Below are 27,348 nucleotides of genomic sequence, written 5' to 3'. Positions count from 1 at the left end.
GTTAAGGGAGGGAGCATTTATGCAAATCTGAGGATCAACCAAGGTCACAGTTGTCATAACCAATCATCAGTTTGTTTGTAACTGAATTAAGACTTGAGAAATCTCTTTTTACCTTCCTGAAATGGGTTAGCTGAAATTTTTGAAAGAGTAGATCTTTTTCCTAGATACTTTACAAATTTTAATCCAGTTTAAATATCATGGCTCCCCCCAGACAATCTTGGGAGCTGTAGTTTGATGAATGTGCTGACTATTTTTTGCTAGAGAGCTTACATTATGTAGATTTTCTTTGGAGACAGAATGGCAATTAAGCTTGCCTGTTATCCACCTGCTTTCTAGAATCTATACTGTTAAGAAAATTTGCTCTCTGAAGTATACAGCCAAAGAGAATTCTAGAATATTATTATAAAGTTCATGAAACCTTGTGAAATTTGTTATGGGAAAAGAGGAATGTACTCTGTATGTGGAGAGTGTGTGTGACATTCTTGAACAGCCCTTCCAAGAGTACCTAAATAATCTTAGGCTAACCTTACTGTGAAATTTATTTGTGGCAATTAAAGCTCCTGTATGTTCTGAAATGGAGAAGCTCTGTGGCGCAGAGTGGTAAAGCTGAGTAGTACAGTCCAAGCTCTGCTCACGACCTGAGTTCGATCCTAGCGGAAGCTGGGTTCAAGTAGCCGGCTGCAGGTTGACTCAGCCTTCCATCCTTCCGAGGTTGAAAAAATGACTACCCAGCTTCCTGGGGGTAAAGTGTAGATGACTAGGGAAGGCAATAATAAAAAGTCTACTGTAAAAATGTTGTGATGCCATGTCCTTTTCCTTTATATTCTCAAATATCTGACATCTCTTTCTAGGTACCTTGGTCCTAACACTGGAAATATGCACATTGTTGCAGATCTGTATGCTGAGGTAATAGGGGTACTAGCACAAGCAAAGTAAGTATATTGAATAAATGGTGTAATTGAGCTGTTTTATGGTTCTGTTCAGAAAGCCTGTATATTTAACAGAACAGGTGAAAGAGAAATTAAAGGAATAAATCATTCCACTTGTGAGCAGCCTGTTTATCAAACTGTGTCTTGGCACAGAGACCTATGAAATCACAGAAGGTAGAGAATGAGCTTCTGTATCTAGTCAAGCGATTCTAAGTAAATGTGACATGGGCTTATGGGAGCTTCATTTTTTTGTTTGTTTTTATTCAATTGATGCAATTTATGTGAAGACTTAAGGAATGGAGACTCTTTTCATAATCCACTGGGTAATTTGACAAAAGGGAAAAGGTCACTTTTATACCCAGAAGTAAATTATTAATACCATGCAAAATCATTTGATTTTACTCAGTGTATTAAATGGCTGAAGTTGACCACTTCACCCCCTCAATCTATCAAATTCTAAATGTGGCTGAATCTGTGGATACTTGCGTCCAGAGACTGGAGCCATGAACTCACACAATGCAGAACTTCCTACAAACCTGAAAAAAACTCTGGGCTAACAGAAAAATCTGAAAATGAGTGCTTGCAGATCGCCCACCCCACAGGATTCTTGTATTTTTGTTTGGGGAAGGAAATGAAATATGGACCTTATTTGTGAAAAAAATTTCTTTTCTATCTGATTGGAAGTCCATAGAAGTCTTCTGGGATTTAATAACCTTTTACAGATAATTTGCAGCCACATAATGCTATTCTCAAGTAATGAGTTGGTATGGTTGTACTTGTTACTTATAAAGCATAAACTCCTTTAGAACTCTTGAAGAATCTTTTTCCCACCTTATACTCCTTTATTGTTCATCCTTTTACTACTGCCCAGGGCTTTTTTTTTTGTAGAAAAAGCCCAGCAGGAACTCATTTGCACATCAAGCCACACCCCCTGATGTCACCATTGTTTCACACAGGGATTTTTGTAGAAAAAGCCCAGCAGGAATCATTTGCATATTAGGCCACACACCCCTGATGCCAAGCCAGCCAGAACTGCATTCCTGTCGATTCCTGCTCAAAAAAAGCCCTGCTGCTGGCTGTTTTGTTTTGGGTTATTCTTCCCCTGCAACAGAAAAAAAAGAACAGCCAGCTATAGCCAGCTACAGAATTCCAGATACTTAAGTCTTCAGAAGCAGTTTCCTCTTATTCTGCCCTCCCACTGCAGAGACTTTGCTTGCTACACTGTTTCTGAGGGTCTGCTGAGGCCCAGGAACAAGATGAGGGGGGTATCAGTGGGCTGCAAAGTGAGGGCACAAAGTCCTGCTCTGAAAAGACTGTAAGTGGCTGGAAACACGCTGTCTCTGTGTACTAATGCCACACTGGTGAGAGGGTTCCTTCTGAGAGCTCTGGTACCTTTTAGAGCAAATTGACGTTGGCATTGGATGATCCACTCAAATTCTGTAAAATGTAGCATACATTTTCTAATAACATTACAATTCCATGTCTTTCAGTCCTGGCATACATGGATATTATAGAAAGTCTAGTGGGGATTTTTTAAAAAATTGGCAATTTCCATCCCAACCCCAGCCCCACACTTCATATTTCAGATCTTTTTGTTTGGGAGGAGAAAAAGTATGTTATCTTTATTTTTTTTCAGATTTCCAGCTGTGAAGAAGAAATTTATGGCAGAATTAAAAGAGCTGAGGCATAAAGAGCAGAGTCCTTACGTGGTTCAAAGCATTATCAGTCTAATAATGGGGATGAAATTCTTTCGTATTAAGATGTATCCAGTGGAGGATTTTGAAGCCTCTCTTCAGTTTATGCAGGTAATGTGGTCTCACTAGACAGGCTGTTTGGCTGGGGTGCAGTCTGGATGCTTTACAATCAGTGGGATTCTAGTGATTAATGGAATGGAATGTAAATGGAATGTAGTTTCAGTCTGTAAAATTGTACAGTAAAGCTGAGAGCAAAAAATGCTTTACTATTTAAGGGTAGTTGGAAAAAGACCTTGTTGCTGCTAGCACACATAGGCTTGGTTGATTGTCTATATATGCAAAAGTGCTTTAGAGTAGAAGGAGGTAAACGAAATGTCATGCAGTAACAAAATAGAGATTGCAAACTTTCTTTTAACCAGGGCTACTAACAATAGTCGAAGTTGTTAGCAATAGTTGTTAGCAATAGCTAACAATAGTCAAAGACTGCTGTTTGCATGTTGAAGTCCCCAAGCTCAGTCCCTGGCACTCCCAGGAAAAAGGATCGTGGGTAGGATTGCTGTGCCCATGGCACTGGAGAGTTTCTGCCAGTCAGAGTAAGCAACACCAAAGTGGATTAATCATTAGTCTGATTTGATATAAGACATTCAACGAGTCCAGGACTGAAAAATCATGTAAAGTGCAATAGAAAGGTCAGTAGTACTAATAATAGTAACTTCCTTCATATGGTACCTGACCAGCCTTGTCCCTAGCATGCAAAAATAGACTGAGCTTTTGTGCTCTCCAGTGTCTTTCTACCTCCTGGTAATCAACTGTGCCAAACAGACTGAGCGGCTGCTTTATCCTTCCAAACTTACTGCAAACCCATTTGAAATATTACTATCATTAAGTAACATCTTACTACTGTGAATGCCATGGTAAGAAATGTCCTGCTAAAACAAGGTTGTAGCTGAGGTGTTGCTCTGTGTTCAGCTTCCAGCTCATGCCATGGTTTGTATTTGAATGACAAAATCTTGTCCAAAGTTCCTGCATACGGTTGTCCTCTTTGAGTGCAAGACATGATGTTGCTAGTAGCCTTAAGAGGCATTTTGTTGTGTTTTAACAAGGCATAAATGGCTTTAAAAGAGAGCTCAATGATAGACAACTTGTGCACTGATTATTTAGATGGAGTATAAATTCTCTCTTTACCTTAGACTTATCATAGGTTATGTTCCTTCTCAGTCTTTTTTTTCTCCTTTCACAGCATGCGTTTCTTCTTACTTCCCGTCCTGCTTTTTCCTTTACTACTTCTTGTGTTTTGAATTTTCTCTTAGTCATATTCTTTGTTTTTCTTTTAAGAAACTTTTAAAGGCCCACTTTATTATATCTTTTGTCTAACATTATTATTATTAGTTTATTTATATTCCACCCATTCCCCCATAGGGACTCAGAGCGGAGTACATCAAATATATGATAATAAAACAAACAATTAAAACAGCTAAAATCATAATAAAATCAGTTACAGCATTAATATTTATTGTTCATATTCCAAAAATAGCTTTAATAATTCTTTTTTTCTGGTTTTGGTGAGGGCAAGTAATGCTTTCTGAATTATTGCTCATGGTATTCTATACTTTTCTTCTGTTTTGTGTTAGTCTGGTGGACTGAAAGCTATTTTTCTTTTTGTTAACTCTTGAACAGAGCCTTTAAGGACTTAACAAATTTGTTGTCATCATTATCAATGTTTTTGTATCAATCAGTATTTAAAGGAAAAAGTAGTCTTTTTAAAAAAAAATCTTTTACATTCCTTGCCTTTATAAAACTGCAAATTTATTTTATATGCAGATTTCTTCTCTCTGTAATTGTCTTCCAGGAATGTGCACATTATTTCCTTGAAGTTAAAGACAAAGATATCAAGCATGCATTAGCAGGACTTTTTGTTGAAATTCTTGTCCCAGTGGCTGCTGTAAGTTTTGTCTACCTAATTGTTAAAATTGGATTAGAAATGCTAATTTGAGAGATGACTTAATATTGACTTGAAGTATCTTTCCAGGCTGTTAAAAATGAAGTGAACGTCCCCTGTTTGAGGAACTTTGTTGAAAGTTTGTATGACACAACGCTTGAGCTTTCTTCCCGCAAGAAGCACTCACTGGTTAGTAATGCTGATGCTAAAATCCTTTGCTCGAAATATCTTTAGGCATATTTCCCTCAAAAGAATCACCAAAATTGTTTTAGAGACATTTCCCAGTATTTTACTCCACATGCAAAACCTTACTGTTTTAAATGTAGGTGATTGTTCCTTCAAAAAAATAAACATCCCATGTATGATATGGGGTTTGTGTTTCTGTCAGATGTAGTGATAGTTTTTGTTTCTAACTTTAGCAACAGCTGTAATTTCACTTATCATCTGACATTCTTTGCTTTAGTGTTGGCATCAGGACTGGGAAGAACAAAGGGAAGGGTGTTATTCATCAATACAGATTAATAGGGCATTTCTCAACTATTAAGAAACATTTCTTCATAAGGGGACCGATATATGACAACCTCTTTAAAACAGCAGTGCCCTCTCCCCTCTGTCTATTTAATAGAATTCTACCACTTGTAGTAAGATTTATTGTGGCATAGAAATATATTTTTGGGAAGCAGTAGTGGAGCTGAACTAAATGAAGATGTGAGTCAGTTTGACACAGGATGCCTTAAGCATTTTGCCTCTTCAAGTGGGTCACAGTAATTCTAAGTTGAGAACTCTGCTTATACATTCTGAAGTCCTGGACCTTTAAAAAAGGTTATTTTCTTTAGCTTAAACATCAAGAGGGAGAAATTGTCCCAAATTCATAGACAGTTCAGTGAGTATTAGCAGCGGCATTCATTTTTTTTCTTCCAAACTAGCTTTGGTTTTAAATACTGTTATTTATATTTCTTCACATGGGCTGATTTCGCACTGACCTTAAAGTGGCGCGAGTACCCTCCTCACGCCGGCGGATCTGCAGGGATTTCGCACCAGAAGCGCCGGCGCACCCAGAAGAGCCGGCTACTTCCGTCGCTAAGCCAGCACAAACGGAAACCGCCAAGAAGCAGGAAAACGTTTGCGCTGGCTTAGCGACGGAAGTAGCCGGCTCTTCTGGGTGCGCCGGCGCTTCTGGTGCGAAATCCCTGCAGATCCGCCGGCGTGAGGAGGGTACTCGCGCCACTTTAAGGTCAGTGCGAAATCAGCCATAGAGTGACTAAAATACACAAAAGAAACTTGTACGTATTGGAAAATTAAGGGTCAGTTTTGTAACACTTGCATTCTGTAATACTTTCATAAGCAAACAATAATATATGGCCAGGACTTTTTTGTAGAAAAAGCCCAGCAGGAACTCATTTGCATACTAGGCCCCACTCCCTGATGTCACCATTGTTTTACACAAGGCTTTTTTGGGTAGAAAAAGCCCAGGAGGTCCTCTAATGGCTAGATCATGTAACTTGAATATCTTTAAGTAATGTGAATGGTCTTCATGGAGGCAAAAGGAATGTGAGCTTGTTTGGTTTTTGGCAGATTGCAGGTATATAGTTTTCAAGGTAAAGTTTGTAGGATGGACATAAAAATATTAAAATAAAAATTCAATGAGTAAATTTGCAAATTTGAATAATTTATTTTGCCTCACAAAAGCCTTGGCTTTTGGATTGATTTAGAATTTTTGTTGGGTGGGGAATGAAGTGAAAAACCATAAGAAGCAAAGTGCTATTGGGAAGCAGTGATCAAGAAAGCAGAAAACAGTTACGATGCAAACGAAGAATTTGCATGTTTTTCGTAACATTGAAGTTATTTTTTGTTTTCTTTGTGCAGTGAAGTCCTGGCCTTCTAGAAGTCATTTATTTCTGCAGAACCATTAACAGTTCATCTAATAGATCCTGTGTCTTTACTGAAATATCCAGTTAGCTGAAGAACACTAAAGTCCATTGGGTTGGATCCAGTGGTGCAGAAAGACTCTTCCACTAGCAGAAGAGTTGTTGTTTCCTAGTATAGTTTTATGCTATAGTTGCATTCCACTGGTGGTTCATAGGATTCAACCCGGAGTGCTCTTTATTTAGTATAACATCATTAAAAGAGTACTCTAGTTAATGAAATCCTGATAGGGACATTTGACACAATACGGAATGTAGGAGCATCTGGAATGCAATCCAAATATGTACTTTGTTCAGTACATTTCTTCCCTCAGCCTCTGTGATCACTTTCAGTCTCAGTATGCCAGTGGATTTTGAGGAAAGCCTGGCTTGGGGGTGGGGTGGGGTGGGCGGGATTTGACAAGTAATAGTGGATTCTTAAAGTTGAACAGCTGTGGTTATAATTTAAAGCAACTTTCTTTTGAATATTATACAAACTGTATCTCTCCTGCTACAAAATGTTAGCTCATACTTTAGATATTCTGGATAATGCTGGTCAGAAGTATTTGATGTTCTAATGAAAACATCTTTCTAAATTTATACAGAGTAATCATAAAAATTCATAACAGCTTCATTTTAAAATATGATATTGAGCAGAGTGTTTATGTTAGCTTACGCATTTAATGAAGCAGAGAATAGAAATGGACCTCTAATATTTACTGTGTATCTGGTGATAAATTAGTTTCTTCTTTTGTTGTCGTTCAAATAATTCCGTGTCATCTTCTTTTTCTCCTATTTAGGCTTTGTATCCGCTAGTAACATGCCTGCTTTGTGTCAGTCAGAAGCAGTTCTTTTTAAACAGATGGCATATTTTCCTCAACAACTGTCTGTCCAATCTCAAAGTTAGTATCCCCTTTTTGTTATTGTTAATGTTTTATTAGCTCTCAGGATGTATAGAATCTATTGCTTATTAGCTTGACATTTCTGAACTGTGGGCAACATGCTTCATTTCTGTTAGCTCTGGACATAACTGAAAATAAGAATATAGCTGAAGTGTCTGTAGGTCAGTGGTAGAGCATCTGCTTTGTATGGAGATGGTCCCCAGCATCTGTTGAAGGGTTCCAGTAGCAGGTGATGTGAAAGACTTCTGTCTGAGATTTTAGCCATTGCCAATTGGACGGTGGCTGACCGTGACAGACCAATGGTTTGACTCAGTATCAGCCTCTTGTACTCACATGGAGAGTCATAATACAGCACTGTTGCTAAAGCTAAGCAAATATTGGTTTTATAAATGCCTGTATGGGTGGCTTCTGTGAACCTCATTTATACTTCTTTGACTTTTATGGTGGCAGAAAGGTGGAAATAAAAGAAATTTTAAAAAGAACGGATAAGGATTTCCCAGGAAGTAAGGCAGAGCTAGGTAGTGTTGCTCTTCTTTCCAGACATAGAATTGCACTTCATAGGGCCTTGTGTCTCTACCACACTCATAGACTGGGGTGGCAGGTTGTAGCCCCGTGCATTGATATTTACTCTGAAGTTCCACTGAAACCCTTGGGTCTATGTAGTAACTATATTAGAATTTGACTGGTTAAGAAAAAATGTCCCTTGACTTAGATTTTTTAAAAGGTACAGTAGGGAACACAGTAGTAAATATGTGGGGCAGAAAACAACTGTCTTTGCTGAAGGGTTTGATAAGGTGAATGAAGACAGAGATGGGTTTATTTATTTATTTCTTATGCTGTTATGTTTCATGAATATTTATACATCTCTGGATGGCTAAGATTCCCTCTTTAACTAATTGAAATATGGCTTTTAATGTCAAATTGATATATGATTGGTAAGAAAAATAACAAGGGTCAGTCTGATGGCAATTTTATGTTTATCTGTTTATCACAACTATATGTTTTCAAAACAAAGTGACCCTGCTATTTGAATTCAGTTTTTGCCTATTTCTAAAACTTGGGCTAATCTGTTTGGCTTGTTTTAAACTTCCCTATGCAATTTGAATGTATTTATGCCTTTGACGTTTGAACAATGTTTGAATTGTATTATTTATTTCATGCTGATCCTTTGTGTTAGCCTAATTCTCTATTTGAATGCACTAAGTTCAGTCTACTTAGTGCTGCTGGTGGGGTCCACTTGCAGTGTTTGGCAAACTATAGCTTTTTATTTGGGCAATGCGCTTAATCAAAACTCCCAAAAAGCAGGAAAACAAATGGGAAGATATTCATCAGCCCCAGTAAGCCTTCTTATTACATTTCTGGATCACATGTGTCTTTGGCTAAGATTCCCTCTTTAAATAATTGAAATATGGCTTTTAAGAAATAAGGCTTTTAAGAAAAATAATTTAAGGGTCAGTCTGATGGCAATTTTATGTTCATCTGTTTATCACAACTATATGTTGTGTGGACTCTTATCTGGGAGAATGTTGTGTGTGGACTCTTATCTGGGAGAACCGGGTTTGATTCCCCACTCGTCCACTTGCAACTGCTGGAATGGCCTTGGGTCAGCCATAGATCTGGCAGAGGTTGTCCTTGACAGGGCAGCTGCTGTGAGAGCCTTCTTAGTCCCACCCACCTCACAGGTGTCTGTTGTGGGGGAGGAAGGTAAAGGAGATTGTGAACCGCTCTGAGACTCTTTGGAGTGGAGGGCGGGATATAAATCCAATATCTTCTTCTTCTTCTTCTTGTGAGGGGAGAAGATATAGGAGATTGTAAGCCGCTCTGAGTCTCTGATTCAGAGAGAATGGCAGGGTATAAATATGCAATTCTTCGTCTTCTTCTTTGGGATAGTGCTCAAGTTAAAAGACACACAACAGAGTCATATATTAAGAGTGCTCAGAAGACCCTTTTGGTCTTCTCCCCTTCTAAGAGAGTAAAGTATTAATCATTCTGAAGCTCCAGTTCACTTCATTGCCTGTTGGCTCAGTGTGTGTAACCTGCCAGTCCCTCACTTTCAGCAAATTCTAATGAGTTTGTTCAGAATAATCAAACTTTACAATGTTCTTTGATACTTACTCCCAAGTAAATGTACACAGGATGGCACCCTTAGTTTAGCAAATAGGCTTGTGCTCTCCAGTAACCATTTTTTCCCCAGTTAATGTTACTGAGAGTTGGGGAGTATCAATGACATTGTTTTGGGCCAGAATAGTAAGATAACAAATCAGAGGCAAAGAAAAGCCAATTGTAAAGCTTCTTTAAAAAATACATAGGTATCTTTAAAAGGTCTAATATATGCTAAAGATTCTCATAGCTGACTGTTTTAAAGCAGTAATAAGAGTTGCATATTTGCAATGTGTTTGTGGCATAAGATGCTCATATTTAGGTGGCGAAAAAACTAAATCCTGTTTTCAGCTCAGTTGTCTGCTTGCTTCAGAGAGAGGGAAAAAAGCCCGGCAGAGAATAGTTCTTACATGATATATGTGTGGCTTTTGTTGCACTAAGGAATTAGATTCCAAATTTATAGTGCAAGCTGCTAAATATGGATTAAGTGACAATGCAAGAGCAATGTTTGGGGGATGGGGAAGACAAGCTCCTGAGGCTGTTGCACTGCTCAACCAATCTGGACCAGGAGCAAATTTTAAAGAAGTACAAATGCTTTAAAAAATGGCACTGTAAAAAACCAGGACAGGGAAACAAGCCAGAAAAAAGGGAAAATACCCCAAACAGATCAAATGATGCACAAATTCTTGCAGTGATAAGTAATGTATTAATTAACCAGTGCAAAATTACAAAAATCCCAAGAGGTTCAAGAAGAAGCATACAACGATCAATAATGCATTCAATATACAAAACAGTATAGCAATGCCAGCAGATGAACAATACATAAGAAATATACAGAAGTATGAAACAACAGTCTTCAAAATATACAAAGACAAAGGATATAATATCAAAAAACGAGAACGGGATATTCTCAACAGGATTTTATCGATATATTGACCTCTTTCCTAAGAGTAATATTGAGAGTAGATTCATTATACAGTTTCAAAACAATAATAGGTAATGTAAAAAAGAGTTCCAAAAGCCTCAAAAATAATATCTGACATAATGTACAATCAAAAGGGCTAAGAATTCGGCAGCCACAGGATGGATCTGTGACCTCTGTCACCTGTAGTTTGGTCCTCTTAAGGATTTCATTGCAAGCCTACTATTACCAAATATTTATGACCCCACTAATTCCATGTTTTGCCATGATCCATGTTTTGTAAAATTCTCAGCCTTCACAGTTTACAGCACTGTTGCAAAAAAAAAGAAAGAAAAAACATAATTGTTCCCACCATTCCTGTGGTGTCCAAGGTCCTTGTGGTAAAAACATTGAAACACAGTTGTTCATAGGAAGTATTTAGAAAGTCCAAATCCAAAGGTAGACTTTATCTAGACAGTTGTTTTGCATTTGTTCTATATCTAGTAAATAAATTAAAGATTTTAAGAGTTTAGAAGGGAAGTGCTTGAAAATTGCCATATACTTGTGGGTTTTGTTGTTTGTTTGTTTTAGAATAAGGATCCCAAAATGGCTCGAGTTGCACTGGAATCTCTTTACAGACTGCTGTGGGTTTACATGATTAGAATTAAATGTGAAAGCAACACAGCTACCCAAAGGTAAAGTTTCTGCAATTTCTGTTTCACTGCAGTCTAGTCGAAATGTTTCCCATACAGTGGTCAAATGGCTTTATGAAAGTAACTTTGTCCTAGATGAAGATCCCAGTAATAAAAGATGAAAGATGCTTTCTGTAACCAGTTTCCTCTTTTTTGTAATTTTATGACACAACGTTTTTGAGAAGAACCAAGATACTCTCTAAATGCAGTTTATGGTATTGAGAGAAGTGATGCTATTAACTGAATTTCAGACACTTGTAACTAAGTATCCAACATCCTACTTTCAGGCAGTGAGGTACAGAATTGTCAGTTGACAAGATCTCTTCCTGGGGTCTTTCTGATTGTCCCAAGTGCAAGTGTTTTTCCTGATCAAAATGGCCAATCCACCTCTCTACCGTCCTAATCAACTGTAAAGACATCCTGTGATTCATTGCTTGTGTTGGCAATGATGTGCTAGCACTAGTGTGCCTTGTAGCATCTCTTGCAGTTTCATTTCTCCCCAGTGTTCAATAGTCATCTTTGTGTGTTCACAGATATGAGCTACCCCTACTGAAGGCTATGGGCTCAGATTTTCAATTGTGTATATAAGTAATAAATAAATTTGTGCTGTGGTATCATATACCTATATACATTTTGTGCAAAAGGAAAGTATTTGAGTTAACACAAGATCAGAAATGGCACCCTTCTCAATAAATTGATGAACAAATTCACAAGATCTGGTGAAGAGGGAGAGACTTCTGAGATATAAAAAGGATTTCTAAGTTTGATTCTATAGTTGGTGTACATGTATACAAGGTTGCCATTCTGACCTCTTCTGAAATAGATCACATCTAAAACTAGTGGAGCTGTACAAGATGAAATGGAACTTTACCATCTGAAATTGCAACTAGCTTTGTTTCCCATTCTTATTCCTGGAGATCAGTGATCATTGTGTGTATGGAGTAGAGAGAGTTTAAGTGGAAAGAGAGAACTTTGGGTGGGGGAGGGGAAACTTGCTTCTCATTCTTTGGCCAGCAGAAGTGCCTTCCACAAGCAGGAAAAAAACAAAACCTTCAAGCCCTAGTATGAATATTCCCTTATACTTATGGCCAAACTAGAAGTGATGGGATGAGTCGTAAGAGTCCTCTTATATATATTTATGAGTCCTCTTGTATATGTGTGATCAGGGGAGAAGGATTTGTTTTATGGAAGCACACTGTGCCTCACCCTTTTGGATTAGTGATAGGCACTGTGTCCTTAAGTCTCTTTTTATTTTGAAAGAAAGGGGGGGGCTGTTCTTATAGGCTGTCCTTCATTGGTGTTTTTCCACTGGGATTTTTCCAGACTACTTTCATGTATTTAAAAAGGTGATGCATGGATTCCTCTCTAAGAATGAACCTGTGTCGATGTTTTCTTTTTGTCTTATAGTAGGCTTATAACCATCATCACAACCCTTTTCCCGAAAGGTTCTCGAGGTGTGGTACCACGAGACATGCCTCTAAACATCTTTGTGAAAATTATACAGTTCATTGCACAGGTATGAAATGTGTTAACAAATCCAAGCAGTAGGCACTTTCTTACCCTTGTCTTCAAATAAATTAAGAAAAATAATTGCATATTGTGAGCTTTTTTTCAATATATCAATAATATAGCAATACAAGCACTGGCAAACAAACGTGTGGGAGGGGTTCCCATTCTCCAGCCAATCTTGGAGTGCCCCATCTGCCACCACTGAAGTGGATGAAAAAGCTCAGCCATTTATTTTCTAGAAATCAAATGCACTGAAGTTTTACAAAAGCACAGCTGGTAAGAATGTGAGAAGAGCCTGCTGGATCAGACTCAGTGGTTCATCTGCTTCAGGATACTGTTTCACATAGCAGTGAACCAGTTGCCCTGGAGGGCCAACAAATAGGGCACAGAGATCAAAGCCTGCCCTTGATGATACTTCGTCATACTGGTATTCAGATATTTTCTGCCTCTGACGATGGAGGTTCTCCTTAGCCACTATAGCTAGTAGCTGTTGATGGATCTGCAACTCCTATAATTTTATGCATTAACCATTTTGTTGGGACTCATAGTTGACATGATACATATTTTATTTATTTATTCCCTCCCCCCCCCCGTAGGAACGTTTGGATTTTGCAATGAAAGAAATTATTTTTGATTTCCTTTGTGTGGGAAAACCAGCAAAAGCATTTAGTCTCAATCCAGAGGTATGATATCAATATATATATTGTTTTTATTAAAACATGTATATTCTTGCCTTCCCGTGCTCACACACAAAAGGTTTACACTTTTATGTCTGCAATATGTAATTTACAGTATTATTGCATTGCTTGATTGTGCATGCATGCATCCGTACAAGGGAATGGAAGAAAGGTGTGAGAGGTGCTTTGCTACAGCATGGAGGCTCACCTTCCCATCTCTGCCATCTGTGCAGCCTTTGATTCCTTACAGTTCTTCTCTACGAGCTCACATGCACAAAGAAAAGTCCCATAGCACACAATGACAATTGCACAGCATTAAAAAATGCAGGTGGAAAAAGTTAGGACTGTGCCCTATTGCTGCTAGACACATCTTGGATATAGTCTTGAATAATTGTATGAGTGTACTCAGTGAGACTATTAATGATACAAATCAATAGTTGAAGATGTATAATGAATCTGTGAAATGGCAGCAATTGGTTGTCGATTAGGTACACAAATGAGGTCATGCTGGGAGCTGAAAGAGGTTAGGACAATGGAATTTGTCTCTTCTGATGCCTGATAATCCCCTTAAATTCCTAAGTATACACTTCATTTTATCTGTAAAACATGCTGAATGCAAACAAGAGTTATGATGGCTCTACTCTATGAACCCTACAAGGCATGTGCTTGTTTAAATCAATTCAGCATTGACCCATGCTAAATTCATACCTGCTCTAGTGATAGGAGTCAGTCAAAATGTCCTTAGCAGCCTTGAGATAGTGATTTGGTGACACAAAATGTAACAGCATCTTTAACAATATATTGTTTTTAAAAAAATAAATTGCATTTCATTAATTGCACAGAGAATGAACATAGGCCTGAGAGCTTTCTTGGTCATAGCGGATAGCTTACAACAAAAAGATGGAGAACCTCCAATGCCTGTGACAGGAGCTGTGATGCCTTCTGGGAACACATTACGTGTGAAGAAAACGTACTTGAGCAAAACTCTCACAGAGGAGGAAGCTAAAATGATAGGCACGTATCAGACATGTTGTAAACAGATTATGAATTTATATACCAACCTTGTAGTTAAATTCGCAAGTTACTTGCTTAAAAAATGTAATACTTTCATGTAATACTGTCAGTCATGTAATACTGTCAATACTTACATGAACTTTAAAAACATATTGTCAAAAAAGAACATCAGGTTTCATAAACGTAAATTTTAAAAAGTTGGATATTTGGAAATTGTAACATTTTTGTAAGAAGGTGAAAGGCATTTTTAAAAGAAGAAAGTACAGCAAAATATTGTGGAAGTGTTTAAATTTGTTTTACTTTGATGTTAATTTGCATTCATATATTGTTTTTTAATGAAACACATGCTTTTATAGGTATGTCATTGTATTATTCTCAAGTCAGAAAAGCGGTAGACAACATACTGAGGCATCTTGATAAAGAAGTTGGACGGTGCATGATGCTCACTAATGTACAGATGTTAAACAAAGAACCTGAAGATATGATCACGTAAGTGTTAAAAAGCAAATTATTTAATGGAAGTTTATTATTAGTTAATGGCTTCAAACAATCCTTATTTGGTCAATAATCTTAAATAAAATCACATTTAATGGTTGTTAAAATAGTTTTCTTAGATGAATGGCTTCTGCTGTTTCTGGGCCAGCCTTTATGTTAAATGTGAGATGAGTGTCACAGTTTCCCAATTTCTTTTCTTTTCTTTTTAAACAAATAACAGCTGCAGGAAGCTGTGAGTTTGACTGTTTTCACATTCAAAAATCTGTTGCATTTCCACCCACAAGGGAAAAAATGCAGCATTTTGAGAAGGATAAATAAAAGAGGGGAAGAGTTTGAAGGCTGTTTTTCCCCTCCAACCTCCTGCATTTCCTGAAATCCTATTTTACAAACTCTGCTTTGCTTGTGATTCTTGTTGGACATAAACCTATGTTAGAAGTAACTTCTGAAGTTTAAATCTGCTATACTTAGAAGACTTTCTTTCTTTGATTGTGATGTATAGTTTGTCTATTCTATTTGACAGTCGTAGAGACAAGTGGTCTTATACCATGTGTGCATGCGTGTGCACACACACAATATAAATTGTCAACAAGGCCTAAAACAAATGCTTGACAGTTTTTATTTGCTCTGTTTCTTAAAATTATTTCTAGATCACATTAAATTATTATGACTCTCAAGGTTTGTACAAAGATTAAAACTACTGTAAAAGACTTCAATAAACCCAGCAAAAGTAGTAGCATATAAGCAATATAACTAAGAAGAAGACAATAGCAAAAACCCCCTCCATATATGAGAATTTGGTCCTCTGTAAAAAACCTCAAAAGCATGTGATCTTGCTGTCTTGTATATGTTTCTTTGTCATATTTGGGCATTATCTAGTGATGAACAAATTCTCTTCCTCTTTTTCAGTGGTGAAAGAAAGCCCAAAATTGACCTGTTTAGGACTTGTGTTGCTGCTATCCCACGTCTCCTTCCTGATGGAATGTCTAAACTAGAGCTTATTGACTTGCTGTCAAGGTAAACTGTCTTAACCTTGAAAGACTAGTCAGCTGTGCTAGTTGTAAATTTTTTCTAGTTGCTGTAACTGTGAAGCAAAAATGGTACATTATGTGGGAAATCCCTCCAACTTATTTTTAATATTAAAGTACCTATGGTGGGCTGCTGAAAGTATCTCTCTCACACACATGAACACAAAACACTCACTGATTCCAAGGTAGAAAAAATGTGTGCAGTTCAGTATGAGGGCCTGTCAGCTGAGGGTGGAGGAGAGTTTCTGTCAGAAAATGCCACATAATACATTCTCCCTCCCCCATAGCCTCAATTCAGAATGGATTACCTCGGAGTTACTTTTTAACATTAAAGAAGTCAGGAAATCTGATCGTGGTTCTCCTACATGATATGTAGTTCAGCCCCTTGAAAGAACTATAGATAACAGTGAACAGTTGTGTTGCTTTTAACTTCCTGTTTGAGTGGGAGAGGATTTTCCAGTCACTAGTGTCTATCTTGTTTCTGAAAGATGTTTGTGTTAGGTATGCCTGTGTTGCTGTTGGAGAAAAACAAATCTAAGGCACACGTAGATTTAAGAAACTAGTTTCACTGTCTTTGAATCCTAGCCATATTGTTGTATGTAGTGCTGTCAGTGTGAATGATGCTTAACAGAGCAGATACTTAAGCAAAACAACAAAACACCAGAGTTCCTTCTTCAAGGACATTGCAACCCAATTGAAAATGGGGAGGGATCATCAAACTCAGGGAGAAGAGGAAGGGAAAGATTAGGGCAAAAAAGGATACATCTTGAGCTTCATAGATCTTTTGCCTCCATCTCAGATATTATCTGAGGAAATGCACCCTTATGAAAAGTCCTGTTGTTAGGCAACTGCCACACTTTGATGTGTTCCTACCTTATGTACTAGTTCAGCAGTACTAATTTGTGACACACCAAGCCAAATGCAGCCTTCCAGTCATTTGTGTCAGCCCATTCATTCCTGGATAAACTTCCTGTGTTTGCAGCTTGCTTGGATCTGCAAGAAGTGATCACTTTGTGAATAGTTGACTTTTGGGTCCATCATCTGCTTTAGTGCATTTGGTTTGTTTGAGCTGTAGAAAGTAGGCATTCTGTGAAATTGTATGGGTCAAAATTTAAATGGCCATTTTTGGGAAGACAGTCTTTCCAAATTACAAGGCTAGTGTGAAGAGCCTGCTGCATTCCTTTGTGATCCTTCTGGCACTGGTCTGCTAATAAGGTTTCCTCTTACTTCAAAGACAAGAGTGAGTGCCCATGCAAATAGATTATTCTAGTCACAGTTCAGTGTGAAACATCATGTGCATGGTATTTGGCAGTCTTTTGGCAGTTCCCAGCAAGAATCTCTACCTAAGCAGCTGGATGAACATTTAAGGCAGCTGTCAAATTTCAACAGATTCCTTTATTGCAAATTCCCAACGGAAGTTTCAGTCTACATGGACTAAAGTGCAAAAAGACAAACATTAGCTTTCTCTTTGGACTTTTCCTATCTGAATAAGCCTAAAAAAGAAGATAACTGTTTGCTGTAACATTCGGTCATGATTTGTATGGTGCCTCTTCTAGTAAGCCAAGTTACAGAGAAAGGCATAATTTGTTGTTCCATTTCATTCAGGTTTATCCCTAATTATGTCAGTATCAGTTTTTGCATGTGTCTCCTCAAAGGCTTGTTTTCTTTGATAATTGTAGGATTGGATTTTGGGATTTTTTTGTTAACAAATGCTGAATTTTTTACAACTGTGCACACGTGTACAGCTCAATAAAATTTGATGTGCTGGAAAGAGTCTGGTACATGAGCTGACATTGCCAGTAATCAGGTTTAGCTTTAGATAAATTAAATCAGCAGAAGAAAATTAGCGGTGTGGAGCAGGGATATAACACCTATGTAAGCATTCCATCCACACTCAGTATTGTTACTATGCTGTAAGGAAGAACAGGAAGCTTGCTTCTCCCACATGAAAGGAACTTTCACCTTCTAAACTTAAGACAGAACTTAGGTCATGTTATTTGACAAAAGACAAACTTTAATACCACCACCACCCCACAAAAAAACAACAACCCTAAGACAATTTGTATGATATGGAGTGAGGATTGCCACCTTCACTAATGATTATTAATGGCAAATTCTGTGAAATTGCTGGTCTATAGTTTGTGGTATGAAGTTGTTACTTGTCAGTGTTCATGTAAGCTTCCGCAATTCAGTAATCAAACGACTAAAGCTGTTTAGCTCTTCTGCTTTGTTTCATAATATACATGTTTAAGCAGGAATGTGTAATAAACCACTAACAATAATTGCCTTCAGAACTGCAAAAGTGTTGTTTTCAGTTCATTAATTATTGCATTGATTGGGGTTTTTTGTTTTTAGAGCTGTTTATTTTTGAGGAATAGATTTGAAAGCTTCTTAATTAAAATTAAATTAATATAAAAGAAACTGAAATGTATAAAATAAATGTATACTGAGTGTCTGCTATTACAAGAGATAACATGTTAACAAGAATAAAATTATGAAATGTCGCTTAAATTAACGCTTGGATAGTCTGGGCAGAGTTGAGTCTAGTAGCACCTTAAAGACTAATAAGTTTTCTGCAGTATAAGCTTTTGAGAGTCAAAGCTCCCTTCATCAGATACAAGATCCCTTTGTCTTTTATCTGATGAAGAGAACTTTGATTTTCAAAAGATGGAATTCTTGTTGGTCTTCAAGGTGCCACTGGAATTTACTCTAGGTCTTCTGCTGCAAACCAAAATGGCTACCCCGCAAAAGGTACTTGGGTAATTAATTGCTCATGACTTTTCATACTCACTTTATTTTTAAACAGGCTGTCAATCCACATGGATGATGAACTTCGGCACATTTCTCAAAATTCGCTGCAGGGCCTTCTAGTTGACTTTGTCGATTGGAGAGAGGACGTGCTTTTTGGCTTTACAAATTTCCTGCTACGTGAAGTGAACGATACACATCATAGCCTCTTGGACACCTCCTTGAAATTACTGTTACAGTTGCTAACACAATGGAAACTTTTAATACACACTCCAGGGAAAGCCAGTGAACATGCAAAAGGCAGGTCATCAGAGGTGAGATTCCAAAAGTAGAGATGACACTTCAGAACATTAACAGAACATTTCTGTAAATTGTTGTGTTATTTTCTTGACTTGCATTGTAGTTGTCATTATCTTCTTAAATCCAAGAAGGTTTAGGCCTTATATATGGACCAATATTATTCTGTACCCCTGAATTCATATACCAGGGCTGGAGAGTGATGCCCATTGCATAAAGAGGCCTTTAGTAATAAAGTTCTAGCTAGGTCTATAATGGACATGCTTCATCTCTGTTGTGCATAACAACGCAAGTGTCTTTTTGAGTTCCATTAGCACTGTAATCCGCAGTTTGTGCTTGTACTTGTATCTGTTCTATAAGTAGACAACCTTTGTGGTTGCAGGAGCAATATCTTACAGTACAAAGATGGAGATCATGGTGTAAATGTTTTGGGCAGCATCATAAATTATATGCAATGGTAAAAGCATTCAAATATACGAAATATAAATAATGAACCTCTTACTTCTCTTGTATTTGCTCAAAACAATTTATCTTTGCAATGTGTCCTTTTCAGTGGTGGTGGGAAGGGCCCCTTTAATGGGAGGAGGGTATGAGATTTTAAGGGCAGGCATTCATTTGAATATTGTTTGAATATTGACGATCTTAGAGAAATCTAGAATAAAGTGGGAAGCCTTTCGTTTTTCACCCTGTATCTCTGCATGATTCACTGTTTTGGCATTCCCTCTTTCCATTTCAATCTCTGCTGTGGTCTGCTAATTCTGCCTTGTCTCTTCCACAGTGTGACTAGATAATATACTAGCCCACCAAACAATGGGCACATCCACAAACCAATTGCCCTTTCATCACACCCCCTCCAGCCTATAAATAGCAGCTCCCCAGCAGCCCTGGCCCCACTCAATGCACAGCAGCCAAGAAGGTCAGAGCGCCTGCTCCGGCTGCAACGCCACTGAGGATGTTCTCCGCAGCTGAGAACGAAACGTCTGGAAGGAAAACTTTCTCCAGTAGAACACGGCACTTGAGCCCGAAAGATTCTACAAACCCTAAAGCTAATATACTCTTGATATAGAGAAGAAGCAGAACTGCCTGCTCTCAGAGGAGATCTTTCATTGTGTCTCTGTATGATTCATTGTCGTGGCTTGTATTCTTCCATTTGAACTTTTCTGTATGTGATGAATTTTGCCTTGTCTCTGCAGCAGGAATTGGATAATTCATTCACTCTTGATGCAGAGACAAAGCAGAATTACAGGCTTTCTTGTGAAGCCTGTTCATTCTCTGCATGAGTCTGGAGGCTGGGTATATATACATTGTTCCATGGCCAGAACAGTGATTCATGCAGAAGCACAGAGATACCTGACAGGAATTGTGTGTTCTTCTAAATATTGCTTTGGAAAAGGCAATCAGTAGTAATAAAGGATTGCTGTTGCCTTCATGCCTGTTTTGTAGACTTGTTTGGTTGATCATTGTGGATAACTGTATACTGGATTAGATGGCCCTATAATCTGATCTGATGGGATTCTTCTACTGTTCCTAAGATTACATACACTAAAATGTAATCCTTTTAAGGTTTTTAAGAATGAAATTAGCCTTGAATTTAAGTTCCTAGAAATATATTTAGCTGTCAGAAGTGTAAGTGATACTCTTAGTGTTCTGGTTAATTTGTCCACTAAGAGACTATGATTTAGAGATATTCAAAAGGGAGTGGAGAAAATTTAAAGGATATATGGAGAAAACTTGGAAAGTAAAGAAATATTGGACATTTTTTTAGTTGTAAGAATATATATACGGAACTTTGAGCAATCAGAAGTGCCTTTAGTATGGATTTGAACTTATAACCTCGGGGAAGTCAACATTGGAGGGAGGGGGGATGGAAATGTCATATGGGTTAATGTGAAAAAAAAGAAAAAAATTAAGAAATAGATAAGCTTTGTAACCATATGCTACCAATAAATTGTTTAAAACACAGAAGTGTAAGTGATACTACTGAGTGTAGAAGCCCAAGAATAGATTTCCTTTGTGTATGTTATTTCATGTTCATTGATCAGTTTTAAAAAGAAACATTTACTGTTTTCTAGACTATAGTGAGTTCTATGAAGCTGTGGATTAGGGCAGCACTCTAAACAAGTACCTTGTTTTGCAGCTGATACCAAATGGATCCAGTCATAGAACACAAACAGAGAGAAGTTCTTACTCTAATGTCCTACATGCCGTTGAAGGTTTTGCATTAGTATTACTCTGCAGCTTCCAGGTTGCTACACGTAAACTGGCAGTTTTAATCCTCAGAGAGATACGTGCTTTATTTCTTGCACTGGGGCAAGCAGAGGTATGGCTTTCATTCTTTGTATATCAAATTCAAGTTTCCCAAATAATTCTAGTTTTAAAATCCAACTTGTTTTGCTGTATTAGCTTGGGGAGGGGGTTGATATCTTGACTACAGATGTGCACTTGTAATTCTCCAATAAAGTCAGAGAGACTTGTTTCTAAGCATGCTACCATAGGATTGGATTATTTGTTTCCTTAGATTTTATTTGTATGATCACAGTAGGATTAACAAATTTATGGACTGGGTAAATCTAAATATTACTTGAATCTTACTTGTGGAAAGAGATGGGTTTTCTTTGATTGGTACTCCAGTTTCTTTACCAGCATTTGTCCAGTTTGTAAATGAAAGGTACAAATGGTGCATTCTTCCATACTACATAATTTTCCATTTATTTTAGTAGGATTATGTGCATTGGTTGTCAGGTAGACTGCATTCAGAATAGGTAAACTGATTCTTCCATCTAAGTGAGCATCTTTTGGTGACATTCACCAGGCATTTAAACCCCGCAGAACTTCACATTAGAAAGAATAAGGCTATGTCACTTGAAAGGTTATATATTCCGGCATTATTGGAAATCATCTTTCCTGTCTCAGTGCCTGGGACATCTATGCTATGGTTACTTCAAGTAAAGAAATGCCATAGGATTGGTTCTCTAATGACTAAGCTAATATTTTTTGTAATTTTGGAACTAAAGAGTAGGGTTTTATTTATTGTGATGATCAGATTAGCTGGTAAGATTTGCCCCTGTAGATGGGTGTGATACATAATACAAAAATTAAATGCATTGCATTTTCTTTTGCATGGTAAACAAAACAGGGTTTTTTTGTCAAGTACAAAGCATATTCCTGGTTGAACAGTTCAGCTTAGTCGCTAAGTGCAGAACACGAATATTCATTCTACTGGAATTTAGTAAACATTGGGCTACTTTTTACTGCTTTAGTAAACATTAGACTACTTTTCAGCTCTTTGCTACAAGATGCCTTATGTAATTTTCTGATTGGCTTCTGTTCCTCAAACATTGCTCTAAATCCAGTAATTAACTTAATGCTGACCCGTTGCCTATGGTAGTTACATAAAGCTGATATTTTGGGCACACACACTCATTGCCGGACCTAAGTCTTCTCAAAGTTATAATTTGTGAAACAGTCTTGAAATCCACTGAAATTATATTGATGGGTTAAATATTACATGAAATATATAAGAGGGGGTCTGGCCAAACACGATTGGGCTAAGGATTCACTTTGACAGTGTAAGGATGCACCTTTGACATTTCCATCATCTGGGAAATGAAAAAAACATTCCTTCAGCATTTGAATGACAAATTCTTTTGTGTAGGTGAGAATTCTGGTAGACCACTTGGCTTGAATCAAGCCTGAGCTCTCCCTAGAAGCTGAAATGATTGAACTGAGGCTATCATATTTTGAACACATGTGAGAAGACAAGACTCACTCGAAAAGACAATGCTAGGAAAAGATGAAGACAGCAGGGAAATAGGAAAACCCAACATGAGATAGATTGACTCAGTAAGAAAGACATAGCCCTCAGTTTGCAAGATCTAAGACTGTTAATGATAAGATGTTTTGGAAGTTTTTAGGATTGCCATAAGTCAGAAGTGACTTAACAGCAGTTCACACACATGCATGCATGTGCATATGCGTGTGCGTGCGCATACACACACACACGGCCTGTGGAGCAGAATCACCCAGGAATACACTGAGTTGGGTACAGCAATTAATGAGCAGAGTAGGAAAAGTTCTGAGAGCAGTTCCACTTTGCAGTTGTGCAATGGCGGCAGCACCATATAGCACATTAATACAATTTTTAATGAAATAATTAAAAAATGGAATGTAAAACAGAAGTTTATAATTATTTCATGATAATTTAATTTAGTTTTGAAACTGTGTCAAAAGAAATGCTTTGTACTCTGTCTTGTTCATGCAGATGTAGTGGAGATGCAATCACTTTCATTTAGAACCAGCAGACAGCTAGGACTGATTTCATATCACAACTTTTCCTCTGTGTATTTGTGTGTGTAGCCATCATCTTTACTGTAAAGTAGAATTTTCCCCATGAAAGCTTACACCACATAAAAGTTGTGAAACTTTAAGGTGCCATTAGAATTTCAGCTGTGTTTGCTAAGGTAACACACTCTTAATTGTTGCTATCTTCATATGTACAGGATGATGATAGGCCTATGATTGACGTCATGGACCAGCTAAGTTCTTCTATTCTGGAAAGTTTCATTCATGTTGCTGTTTCTGATTCAGTAAGTACCTTTTCATTGTCCATGGATTCTTCTGTTTGTGTATATGCTAAATATAGAAAATCTGTGCAGAGTTCAAACATGTTTTGGTAGTTTGAGACAAAAAGCATACATATGTTCAAAAAAATTTGCTTTAGGCATGACATTTTATTACTCAATGAAACACAGTCTTCAGGAATCCACTGCCTGTTTGGTGTAGAGAGCCAGTTTGGTGTAGTGGTTAAGTGCATGGACTCTTACGTGGGAAAACCAGGTTTGATTCCCCACTCCTCCACTTGCAGCTGCTGGAATGGCTTTGGGTCAGCCATAGCTCTCGTAGGAGTTGTCCTTGAAAGATCAGTTGCTGTGAGAACCCTCTCAGCCCCACCCACCTCACAGGGTGTCTGTTGTGGGGGAGGAAGATAAAGGAGATTGTGAGCCGCTCTGAGATTCGGATATAAATCCAATATCTTCTTCTTCACTGTTAATATTTCAGTATTTTTGCCTGAAATTGTAGCTGTACTGGTATAAGCAGACAGTATCAGCAAATCATATTGCAGTTGGTAATATACTTCTGCTGAACAGACAAGAGTCATAGGATCCAACCTTGTTTATTTTTATGGACTTGAGGACAATGGCATCATGTTTTCTATTTTGGTCGTTTGATAATCCATATAATCTATTTTACCTACTATATGTTTTATGGGTTTGATTATCCTATAATGTAACATCAGTCATTTTGAGGAAATATAATATATTGTTTATATATTCACAGTGACTGATGGGGGGTTGGTTCCTTTAGATTCCTTCAGAGGGCAGACTTTTTATTTGTTTTTCTGGTATTGAATTGGTTTAACCTTTCCTTTGTAATCTTGTTTGCAATTTTCCCCTCCAAATTGTCTTAAAGCATAATTACATATTGCACAAAAACTATTCTCAACCCAAATTAATTATTTAGATTGTTTAATCTGGGAGATTTACAGGTTTTAGCCTCACTATTTCTTTAAAAAGAAAAAGAGTTAAATAGTTAAACAGTCACGGCTTCAGGAAGCAGAGCAGTACTTGACAACAGGAAGCAGAGATTATAACACTAAAATCTTGGTTCTGTCATTTACTTAAGAATGTACTTCAAACAGTTCCTATTAAGCAGAGCAATTTAAAAAAATGCCTTGTTAATTTGGATCCTAAGACACAGTTGCTAATAAAATCAGTGACAGCTTTCCAAAAGTGAGAACCTTCTGTCCCCCTAGGAAACATGCCAGAATCTTATGAGGAGAGGGGACGATAGTCTGGAGGAAATTGCAGCTGCCTGCATTTCTTTTTGGAACTATATACCTATGAATGCTGTACATAATGACAGTGTGAATTAGCTGAAATGTTATCAGAAACTTTCTAATCAAAACATGATCTGGTGAGATGTAGCAAAACTGCCTTAAGCTGTTATAAAACATCCACATTTTCAAAGAAGGCTTGGACAGGTTTCTGTAAAGGGTGCTTTACCTTTATAGGGGTGTGCGTTCAGCTAAATCTGAGCAATCTTTTTGAGACCAGGGGTTTTCAAGGAGAGGCATCAGCAACTATGCTGCAAATTTGAAGAAGATATTGGATTTCTATCCCGCCCTCCACTCCGAAGAGTCTCAGAGCGGCTCACAATCTCCTTTACCTTCCTCCCCTACAACAGACACCCTGCAAGGTGGGTGGGGCTGAGAGGGCTCTCACAGCAGCTGCCCTTTCAAGGACAACCTCTGCCAGAGCTATGGCTGACCCAAGGCCATTCTAGCAGGTGCAAGTGGAGGAGTGGGGAATCAAACTGGGTTCTCCCAGATAAGAGTCCGCACACTTAACCACTACACCAAACTGGCTCTCACCAAATTTGGTTCCTCTGCCTCAAAAAACAGCTCCCCCAGAGCCTGAGATGCCCCCAGCTTGATTCTCCTATGACTGTAATAGAGCCAAAAAATTTCAAGTTTCCCAAATATATGAGCATATGAGCACTGAACTGGAGCACTGCTAGGTTGGCAAAATGTATTGCATTTTCACTTGGAACTATAACAAGCACCAGGCTTAGACATGTAGAAGGGAAGCTTATTGAAACAGTAAAGAAATGCAGATCTCTGAAGTACTTCAATAATTGTGTTGGGGGGGGTGTTGTTTTACTTCTTTCCACAGACAACATTACCATTAACACATAATGTGGACCTACAGTGGTTGGTGGAATGGAATGCAGTGCTTGTCAATAGTCACTATGATGTAAAAAGCCCTTCCCATGTATGGATTTTTGCACAGTCGGTCAAAGATCCATGGGTTCTTTGCCTTTTCAGTTTTCTAAGACAAGAGAACTTACCAAAGCATTGCCCTACTGCACTTAGCTATGCTTGGCCTTACGCCTTTACAAGGTTACAACTGGTCATGCCCTTGGTTGATCCAAAGTAAGTCCTACTATTACTTCATTGCTTATTGTTTGACCACTTTTTTGTTGCATATTTTGATCTAGGTTTATATTGTTGTAATAAACTTGTCAGTCTTTGATAATATGAATTACAATTTGTGAATTTGCATGTTCCAGTATAGAGAGTAGGATTGCCACTGTAGCTGGAGACCTTCTGCCAGCAACCTCCATTGCCTCCTACCACTCTGAGTGGTGGTGAAAGACACACACCCCTGCTGAAATCGCACACAGGATGATGTCACTTCCAGGGAAAACTTGAATGCAGTGTCATGTCAATCTACAAATTGCCAGAAATGCTTTGTTTTTATCACAGTGTTGCCAGCATAACCTTGATCAAAGTGACATCACTTATTTTTTTCCCCTGGAATTGTTATCATGGTACATGCTGGCTGTCCCCCATGTCTCTGCTCCTCAGATCTTTGCTTAATAGAGGGAGATTTGCATTGCAGTCATTGCTCAACTATAGTTTCCATATGTGAATATGGACAAATGTCTGTCCCTTAGATTTCTGTTTCTAATTGTAAAATAATAATTTTAGTAAATATTTGCAGAGCTTTTTTTGCTGAGAATTATAAAAATAAAATCTGTGTGTGATACTACAGACTCAGCAACACTGAAGAATTGTCTTTGTTGCAATAGCCCAATTTCATTTTTAGCTATGATGAATTTATGCTACAGTGACAATTTCTGCTCTTTTAAAAATTATGTAACAAAATAATTTCTAAATCTGAAAATTTTTTAACTTACGTCTTTTGGTGTTTTTTCCCTGCCAGCAGCCCCATGAATGCAAAGAAAACTAGTACAGCTAGCAGTGGAGATCATTATGTAACTTTGTGGAGAAACTACCTTATTCTCTGCTTTGGAGTTGCCAAGCCCAGTATTATGAGTCCTGGACATTTACGAGTTTCAACTCCAGAGATCATGGCCACCACTCCTGATGGTACAGTTAGTTATGATAACAAGGTGATTTAATATTTCACCAAAATTGCTGTTATTGTAAACATGATCTTACAACTTTTGTAATTTTTAATATAGCAGTTAAATTTAGTCTTTGAATAGATGCATTTTACCAGAATATATTATTAAGAAGATTCAGTTGCACCATTTTGAGCCCGTTTGGTGTGGTGGTTACGTGTGCGGGCTCTTATCTGGGAGAACCGGATTTGATTTCCCACTCCTCCACTTGCAGTTGCTGGAGTGGCCTTGGGTCAGCCATAGCTATTGCAAAGCTGTCCTTGAAAGGGCAGCTTCTGTGAGAGCTCGCTCAGCCCCACCTACCCCACCGGGTGTCTGTTGTGGGGGAGGAAGGTAACGGAGATTGTAAGCCACTCTGCGACTCTGAGATTCAGAGTGGAGCGGGATATAAATCCAATATCACCATAATCATGATCTTCTAATTTCGTGGATTTTCATAATACACTATTAGACCTGTTAGCTGCAAACTAGAAAAATTGGTGGAATGTTTATGCAACAACACAAAGGAATATTCACTAAGAATTACGCAAAAGGAA

The 27,348-nt window shown here is 37.9% G+C and overlaps 1 protein-coding gene across 1 annotated transcript in view; it reads left to right on the top strand.

The window, feature by feature from the left end:
* Nucleotides 1-851: 851 nt before the first annotated feature.
* LOC132590521 (protein furry homolog) overlaps nt 852-27,348 on the top strand; it is a gene marked incomplete at its 5' end in the record, with an annotated part of 117,346 nt that continues 90,849 nt past the window's right edge. The window contains 16 exons of the mRNA XM_060263432.1: nt 852-932; nt 2,566-2,734; nt 4,473-4,565; nt 4,653-4,751; nt 7,267-7,368; nt 10,961-11,064; nt 12,469-12,577; nt 13,167-13,253; nt 14,090-14,261; nt 14,618-14,750; nt 15,663-15,770; nt 18,588-18,843; nt 20,964-21,146; nt 23,326-23,412; nt 25,558-25,817; nt 26,611-26,800. Of these exons, the coding sequence (XP_060119415.1) occupies nt 852-932; nt 2,566-2,734; nt 4,473-4,565; nt 4,653-4,751; nt 7,267-7,368; nt 10,961-11,064; nt 12,469-12,577; nt 13,167-13,253; nt 14,090-14,261; nt 14,618-14,750; nt 15,663-15,770; nt 18,588-18,843; nt 20,964-21,146; nt 23,326-23,412; nt 25,558-25,817; nt 26,611-26,800 (2,233 nt within the window). The remainder of the gene's footprint in view (nt 933-2,565; nt 2,735-4,472; nt 4,566-4,652; nt 4,752-7,266; nt 7,369-10,960; nt 11,065-12,468; nt 12,578-13,166; nt 13,254-14,089; nt 14,262-14,617; nt 14,751-15,662; nt 15,771-18,587; nt 18,844-20,963; nt 21,147-23,325; nt 23,413-25,557; nt 25,818-26,610; nt 26,801-27,348) is intronic.

The sequence above is a fragment of the Heteronotia binoei genome, unplaced genomic scaffold (assembly GCF_032191835.1).
Source record: "Heteronotia binoei isolate CCM8104 ecotype False Entrance Well unplaced genomic scaffold, APGP_CSIRO_Hbin_v1 ptg000122l, whole genome shotgun sequence".
NCBI classification, from domain to species: Eukaryota; Metazoa; Chordata; class Lepidosauria; order Squamata; family Gekkonidae; genus Heteronotia; species Heteronotia binoei.
The sequence above is the reverse complement of the archived record's forward strand: the minus strand, read 5'-3'. Positions and strand labels throughout refer to the sequence as shown.